The sequence below is a fragment of the Anser anser genome (genome assembly GCF_964211835.1).
Source record: "Anser anser genome assembly, chromosome: 34".
Taxonomy (NCBI): domain Eukaryota; kingdom Metazoa; phylum Chordata; class Aves; order Anseriformes; family Anatidae; genus Anser; species Anser anser.
Genome location: NC_139755.1, coordinates 733,170 through 741,615, shown reverse-complemented (window position 1 = coordinate 741,615; position 8,446 = coordinate 733,170). Strand labels below are relative to the sequence as shown.

The 8,446-nt window shown below is 56.1% G+C and overlaps 1 protein-coding gene and 1 long non-coding RNA gene across 2 annotated transcripts in view; one reads left to right on the top strand and one right to left on the bottom strand.

Moving 5' to 3' along the window:
• Window positions 1-4,445: 4,445 nt before the first annotated feature.
• LOC310888385 lies at window positions 4,446-7,551 on the bottom strand. Its single transcript, XR_014575897.1, has 2 exons — window positions 6,892-7,551; window positions 4,446-6,506 (listed from the first exon to the last, which is right to left on the bottom strand). It is a non-coding gene; the product is annotated as an uncharacterized lncRNA (long non-coding RNA).
• A 151-nt stretch (window positions 7,552-7,702) lies between these two features.
• The window catches only part of LOC310888409 (type 1 phosphatidylinositol 4,5-bisphosphate 4-phosphatase-like), a gene marked incomplete at its 5' end in the record, with an annotated part of 8,954 nt that continues 8,210 nt past the window's right edge, over window positions 7,703-8,446 (top strand). The window contains one exon of the mRNA XM_083815042.1: window positions 7,703-7,728. Coding sequence (XP_083671168.1) covers window positions 7,703-7,728 — 26 coding nt within the window. The remainder of the gene's footprint in view (window positions 7,729-8,446) is intronic.

Here is an 8,446-nt window from a genome sequence, read left to right as displayed (position 1 = left end):
ACGGCCCTATAGGGGACGCACGGCCCTATAGGGGACACGTGGCCCTATAGGACCCAGGGGGACCTATGGGACCCAGGGGACCCGTGGCCCTATAGGATCCACGCAGCCCCATAGGACCTGCAGGACCCACACGGCCCTATAGGATCTGCATGTCTCTATAGGGCCCACAGCCCCGCAGGATCCATGCAGCCCTATAGGATCCATGCAGCCCTATAGGATCCATGCAGCCCTATAGGACCCACGGGACCCACAGCCCCACGGGAGCCACTTGTCCCTATAGGACCCGCATGGCCCTATAGGTCCCACGGCCCCATAGGGCCCACACGGCTCTATTGGACCCTATAGGATCCATGGGACCCACGTGTCCCCATAGGGCCCACAGCCCCATAGGACCCACACAGCCCTATAGGTCCCATGGGACCCACGCAACCCCATAGGACCCACACGGCCCCATAGGACCCACGGGACCCTATAGGACCCATACAGTCCTATAGGACCCATACAGTCCTATAGGACCCGCACAGCCCCACGGGACCCACATGTCCCTATAGGACCCACATGGACCTATAGGACCCATGGGACTCCACATCTCCCTATAGGATCCACCGGACCCACAGCCCCATGGGACCCACACGGCCCCATAAGACCCATAGAGTCCTATAGGACCCGCACAGCCCATAGGACCCACGCAGCCCTATAGGACCCACATGGCCCTATAGGACCCCCCCGTCCCAGTGCCCCTATAGAACCCACATGGCCCTATAGGACCCCCCCATCCCAATGCCCCTATAGGACCCACGTGACCCCATGTCCCCATAGGACCTGCACAGCCCTATAGGACCCACATACCCCTATAGGACCCACAGGTCCCCACCCCCCTATAGGACTCCCCTGCCCCTATAGGGCCCACATGTCCCCATGCCCCACAGGACACACGCTGCCCTATAGGGCCCACAAGTCCCTATAGGACCCCCCTGTCCCAGTGCCCCTATAGCCCCCCCACATCCCTATAGGACCCCCTTTGTCCCCATGCCCCTATAGGACCCCCACGTCCCTATAGCACCCACATGTCCCTACAGGACCCCCCTGTCCCCACGCCCCTATAGGACCCACATGCCTCTATAGGGCCCACATGCCCCTATGGGACCCCGCTGTCCCAGTGTCCCTATAGGGTCCACACGTCCCTATAGGACCCACACTGCCCTATAGCACCCACATGTCCCCCTGTCCTCATGATCCTATAGCCCCCCTGTGACTCTATAGGACCCTATAGGTCCCACACATCCCCATGGCCCTATAGGAACCACAAGTCCCCATATCCCTATAGGTCCCCTGTTTCCCTATAGGACCCGCACGCCCCTATAGGAGCCCCCTGTCCCCATGCCCCTATAGGGCCCACGTGCCCCTATAGGACCCACATGTCCCTATAGGACCCCCCCATGCCCCTATAGGACCCCCCATGCCCCTATAGGACCCCATGACCCTATAGGACCCCATGACCCTATAGGACCCCCCCATTCCCCTATAAAACCCATGACCCTATAAGACCTCCCCGTTCCCCTATAGGACACCTGTGCCCGTATAGGACCCCATGACCCTATAGGACCCACACAGCCCTATAGGACCCCTATGCCCCTATAGGACCCCGTGACCCTATAGGACCCCCCCGTTCCCCTATAGGACCCACACGGCCCTATAGGACCCCCATGCCCCTATAGGACCCCCCCATTCCCTTATAGGACCCCCGTGCCCCTATAGGACCCCCGTGCCCCTATAGGACCCCCCCGTGCCCCTATAGGAACCCCCCCATTCCCCTATAGGACCCCATGACCCTATAGGACCCCCCCATTCCCCTATAAAACCCCATGACCCTCTAGGACCCCCCATGCCCCTATAGGACCCCATGACCCCTATAGGACCCACACAGCCCTATAGGACCCCTGTGCCCCTATAGGACCCCCCCCGCCCCTATAGGACCCCATGACCCTATAGAACTCCCCCCCATGCCCCTATAGAACCCCCCGTGCCCCTATAGGACCCCCCCGTGCCCCTATAGGACCCCATGACCCTATAGGACCCCCCCGTGCCCCTATAGCCCCCCCCCCCCCCCCGTCCCCACCCCCCAGGAGGGCCCCGGCGGGAGGGGGGAGGGGCGGGGCTATAATTAGCCCCGACCACGTGACCCGCCTCCGCCCCTCCCCCCACGCCAATTAACGCTGTCGTTAACGAGCCGCGCCCCGGCACCCGCCCGCCCCGCCCTTAGCCCCGCCCCCTCGTCACCGCCCACGGCCTCATTTGCATACGGGCACTTCCGCCGCGCCCTTCAATAATTAACGACTCCTAATTAATTCGTTGTTTACTCCTAATTAATTAATTGCTCCTAATTAATTACCCCCAATTAATTAACCGGGGGGGGGTCTCAGACCTAATTAACTATTCGCGCGTAACCGGCCGCTCGTGGGTAATTAATTAGGGAGGGGGGGAGGGGCGGTAATTAATTAATTAGGCACACGGCGTTAATTGTGAGCGAGGGGGTGATTAGGGGAGGGGTGATTAATGCCCGAGGTTAATGAGGGGGTGGTCCCATGGGGGGTGGTCCTGGGGGGCAACACGGGACGGACACGGGATTAACACGGGATTAACACCGGATTAACATGGGATTGGCACGGGATTAACATGGGATTGGCACGGGATTAACATGGGATTGGCACGGGATTAGCACAGGGTGGAATCTGGTTTAACATGGGACTGACACGGGATTAAATCTGGATTAACATGGGATTGACACGGGGTGGAATCTGGATTGACACAGGATTGAATCTGGATTGACACGGGATTAACATGGGATTGACATGGGATTGGCACGGGATTAGCACAGGTGGAATCTGGATTAACATGGGACTGACACAGGATTAAATCTGGATTAACGTGGGATTGACAGGGGGTAGAATCTGGGTTCACATTGGGAGTGACATGGGATTAAACCTGGATTAACATGGGATTGACACGGAATTGACATGCTGTGGAATCCGGATTGACATGGGATTGAATCTGGATTAACATGGGATTGACACGGGATTAAATCTGGAATGACATGGGATTGACATGCTGTGGAATCCGGATTGACATGGGATGGAATCTGGATTCACACGGGATTGACACGGGATTGACATGCTGTGGAATCCGGATTGACATGGGATTGAATCTGGATTAACATGGGATTGACATGGGATTGAGAGGGGGTGGAATCTGGATTGACACGGGATTGACACGGGATTGACATGGGATTGACTCAGGGTGGAATCTGGATTGACATGGGATTAACAAGGGATTGACACGGGACTGAATCTGGATTAACAAGGGGTTGGCATAAAATTGAATCTGGATTGACATGCGATTGACATGGGATTGGCATAGGATTGCATCTGGATTAACATGGGATTGATATGGGGTGCAATCTGGATTGACATGGGATTAACAAGGGATTGACACAATATTGAATCTGGATTGATACGGGATTGACACGGGACTGACACAGGATTGACATGGGATTCAATCTGAATTAACACAGGGTTGGCATGGGGTGGAATCTGGATTAACATGGGATTGACATGCGGATTGAATCTGGATTAATATGGGATTGGCATGGGATTGAACCAGGATTGAATCTGGATTGAAACAGGATTGACACGGGATTGACACAGGGTGGAATCTGGATTAGCATGGGATTGACACGGGATGGACACGGGGTGGAATCTGGATTAACACAGGATTGACATGGGACTGAATCTGGATTAACATGAGATTGACACAAAATTGAATCTGGATTGACATGCAATTGACATGGGATTGATTTGGGATTGAATCTGGATTAACATGGGATTGACACTGGATTGAATCTGGATTAACATGGGATTGATATGGGATTGGCACAGGATTGAATCTGGATTAACAGGGGATTGACACTGGATTGACGTGGGATTGACATGGGACTGACACGGGATTCAATCTGAATTAACACGGGACTGACACAGGGTGGAATTGGGATTAACATGGGATTGACACGGGGTAGAAACAGGATCGACGTGGGACTGAATCTGGATTAACACAGGATTGACACAGGGTGGAATCTGGATTAACATGGGATTGACACAGGGTGGAATCTGGATTGACATGCGATGGAATCTGAATTAACATGGGATTGACCCAGGGTAGAATCTGGATTAACATGGGATTAACAAGGGATTGACATAGGGTGGAATCTGGATTAACACGGGATTGGCACGGGATTGACACGGGATTGACAGGGTGTGGAATCTGGATTGATACGGGATTGACACGGGATTGAATCTGGATTAACACGGGATTGGCACGGGATTGACACGGGACAGAAACTGGGGACAAAGTGCGCTTTACATGGGATTAACACGGATTAACACAGGCAAAACTGTTTAAACATGGGATTTACATGGGAACAACACGGGATTTACACGGATTAACACGGGTAGGGTTGGAAAAACATGGGATAAAGACGGGATTAACACAGGAATGACGGGATTAACACGGGAATGACACGGGATTAACACGGGATTGACATGGGACAGACATGCGCGTGACACGGGACCAACACGGCACCAGGGGAGGTCCCAACACGTAACGAACATGCTACAAACATGCGATCGCCACGGGACGGGGGAGGGCGGGGGATTAACACGGGTTAACACGCCGACGACACGCGACAGTCCCAGGGCCAACGCGGGATTAACACGGGGTCAGGGCAGGCAGGCGGCAACGAACACGGGACTGACACGCAACCCACACGCAGCCGACATGCGATCAGCACGGGATTAGCGCGGGATTAAGGCAGGCAGATGCGAATCGACACGGGATTAACATGCACGTGGCGACAGGCCACCGGCACGGGATTACCACGGGATTAACACGGGCCAGGGGCAGGCCCGGCGGCGATTCGGCACGGGCCGACACGCTAACGACATGTGTCCGTCCTCCCAGCATGCAGTGGCAGCGGGGCCGTGTCCTTAGCGTGTCGCGGGGCCCTGAGCGTGTTGTCCGTGTCCTTAGCGTGTTGCCGTCCCGCAGCGGGTTGCCCTTACCATGTGCTCGTCCTTAGCGTGTTCTCCCTGGCGTGTCGTAATCCCACGTGGGTTCTCCTTAGCGTGTCATAATCCTTAGTGTGTCCTTAGCGTGTTGTAATCCCACACACAGCAGCCTTAGCGCGTTCTCCTCGGCGTGTCGTAATCCCACGCGGGTTCTCCTTGGCGTGGCGCAATCCTTAGCATGTCCTTAGCGTGTTGTAATCCCACATGCGACAGCCTTAGCGTGTTCTCCTTGGCGTGTCGTAATCCCACGCGGGTTCTCCTTGGCGTGGCGCAATCCTTAGCGTGTCCTTAGCGTGTTGTAATCCCACACGCGACAGCCTTAGCGCGTTCTCCTTGGCGTGTTGTAATCCCACACGTGCTCTCCTTAGCATGTTGTAATCCTTAGCATGTCCTTAGCATGTCCTTAGCATGTTGTAATCCTTAGCGTGTTCTCCTTAGCGTGTCGTAATCCCACGCGTGTTGCAATCCACATCACGCCGTCCTTAGCGTGTCCTTAGCGTGTTGCCGCTCCTGGCACGCCGCCGCCCTCAGCGTGTCGCCGGCCTTAGCGTGTCCTTAGCGTGTTGGCGTTGCCGTTGGCATGCCAGCGCCCTTAGCGTGTTCTTACACGTGTTGTTGCCACCCGTGGCGTGTCCTGCCCGTGTCACCACCCCCCTTAGCGTGTCCTACCCATGTTCTGGTCACCCTCGGCGTGTCCCACACGTGTTGTCACCCTTAGCGTGTCCTACCCATGTCATAACCGTTCGCGTGTCCTACACGTCGCCCCCCCCTTCCCATGTCATGGTCACCCTTAGCGTGTCCTACCCATGTCGCCACCCCCCTTAGCGTGTCCTCCCCATGTCGCCACGTGTCTCCAGCCCCTTAGCGTGTCCTACCCGTGTCACCACCTTTCTCATGTCCTATAGATGTTCTGGTCACCCTTAGCGTGTCCTACCCATGTTTTAAACCCCCTTAGCATGTCCTACCCATGTCACCACCCCCCTTAGCGTGTCCTACCCATATTATAACCCCCCTTAACGTGTCCTACCCATGTTAATAGTCACCCTTAGCATGTCCTACACATGTCGCCACGTGTCGCCACCCTGTTAGCGTGTCCTACCCATGTTAATAGTCACCCTTAGCGTGTCCTCCCCGTGTCACCACCCTTCTCATGTCCTATACATGTTCTGGTCACCCTTAGCGTGTCCTACCCATATCACCACCCCGCCTTAGCATGTCCTACCCATGTCATCACATGTCACCACCCCCCTTAGTATGTCCTCCCCATGTTGCCACGTGTCGCCACCCCCTTAGCGTGTCCTACCCATGTCGCCACCCCCTTAGCGTGTCCTCCCCATGTCGCCACGTGTCTCCACCCCCTTAGCGTGTCCTACCCATGTCACCACCCTTCCCACGCCCTACCCATGTCACCACCCCCTTAGCGTGTCCTACCCATGTTAATAGTCACCCTTAGCGTGTCCTACCCATGTCACCACCCCCTTAGCATGTCCTACCCATGTCGCCACGTGTCGCCACCCCCTTAGCGTGTCCTCCCCATGTTAATAGTCACCCTTAGCGTGTCCTCCCCGTGTCACCACCTTTCTCATGTCCTATAGATGTTCTGGTCACCCTTAGCATGTCCTACCCATGTTTTAAACCCCCTTAGCATGTCCTACCCATGTCACCACCCCCCTTAGCGTGTCCTACCCATGTTATAACCCCCCTTAACGTGTCCTACCCATGTTAATAGTCACCCTTAGCATGTCCTACACATGTCGCCACGTGTCGCCACCCCGTTAGCGTGTCCTACCCATGTTAATAGTCACCCTTAGCGTGTCCTCCCCGTGTCACCACCCTTCTCATGTCCTATACATGTTATGGTCACCCTTAGCATGTCCTACCCATGTCACCACCCCCCTTAGCGTGTCCTCCCCATGTTGCCACGTGTCTCCACCCCCTTAGCGTGTCCTACCCATGTTATCCCAGCCCTTAGCATGTCCTAACCGTGTTACAACCCCCCTTAGCATGTCCTACCCACGTCACCACCCTCCTTAGCGTGTCCTCCCCATGTCGCCATGTGTCGCCACCCCCTTCGCGTGTCCCACCCATGTTACCCCAGCCCTTAGAGTGTCCTAACCGTGCCGCCACCCCCCTTAGCGTGTCCGTGTCCCCCCCCAAGCCCCGTCCCCCCGTCTCACGCGTGCCCGGCGTCCAGGCGCGGCGCCAGGCGTGCCAGCAGCTCCCGCAGGTGCCGGGCGCCGGCGCTGGCGGCCTCCAGCACCTCCTGGTGCCCGGCGGGGGGCTCGGGGGCCGGGCCCCCGTCCTCGGGGGGCAGCGGGGCCGCGTTGGTGATCAGCGACAGCCCCAGCACCCGCAGCCCGCAGTGACGCGCCGCCACCGCCTCCGACACCGTGCTCATGCCTAAAAGGGGTGGGAACACGCGAAGGACACGCTAAGGACACGCTAAGCACGCGCCGTGACCCCGGCCACCCCCCCTCCGACACCCCCGACCCCCCTCTTTTGGGGTTTCCCTACTCTTACCTTATCAATTTTTACCGTTTTTAATCAATATTTGGGTGTTGGGAGGGGTTATTGTGGTCGACATGTGTGTGCTTGGCGTGTTCTTGGCGTGATCGCCGTCCTGCATGGGGTTAGGGAGGGGTCTGGGGGAGATGGGGCGGGTTTTGGGGTGGTTTATGGGGATTTAGGGGGTTGTGTTGAAATATTGGGATCCTAGTGTGTTCCTAGCATGTGCTTAGCATGTTATCAGCGTGTCTTAGCGTGTTATTAGGGTGTTTTAGTGTGTTATTAGCATGTATCAGCATGTTATTAGGGTGTTTTAGCGTGTTTTTAGCATGTCTTAGCGTGTTATTAGGGTGTTTTCAGTGTGTTTGGGTCTTGTTTTGGGTTATAGGGTCTTGCTCATGCCTAAAGGGGGCGGGGACACGCTAAGGACACGCTAAGCACATGCTAAGACCCCGCCGAGACCCCGGCCGCCCCCCTCCTACACCCCCAGCCCCCCTCTTTTGGGGTTTCCCTACTCTTACGTTATCAATTTTTACCATTTTTTGTCGATATTTGGGTGTTGGGAGGGGTTATTGTGGTCGACACGCGTGTGCTTGGCGTGTTCTTGGCGTGATCGCCGTCCTGCCTGGGTTAGGGAGGGGTCTGAGGGAGAATGGGAGGGTTTTGGGGTGGTTTATGGGGATTTAGGGGGCTGTGTTGAAATATTGGGGTCCTGGCGGGGTCCTGGCGTGTTCCTAGCATGTGCTTAGTGTGTTCTTGGCGTGTTCTTGGCGTGTTGTTGGGCTTATTTGGGCTCATTTAACGCGGGGGTGGTTTTGGGG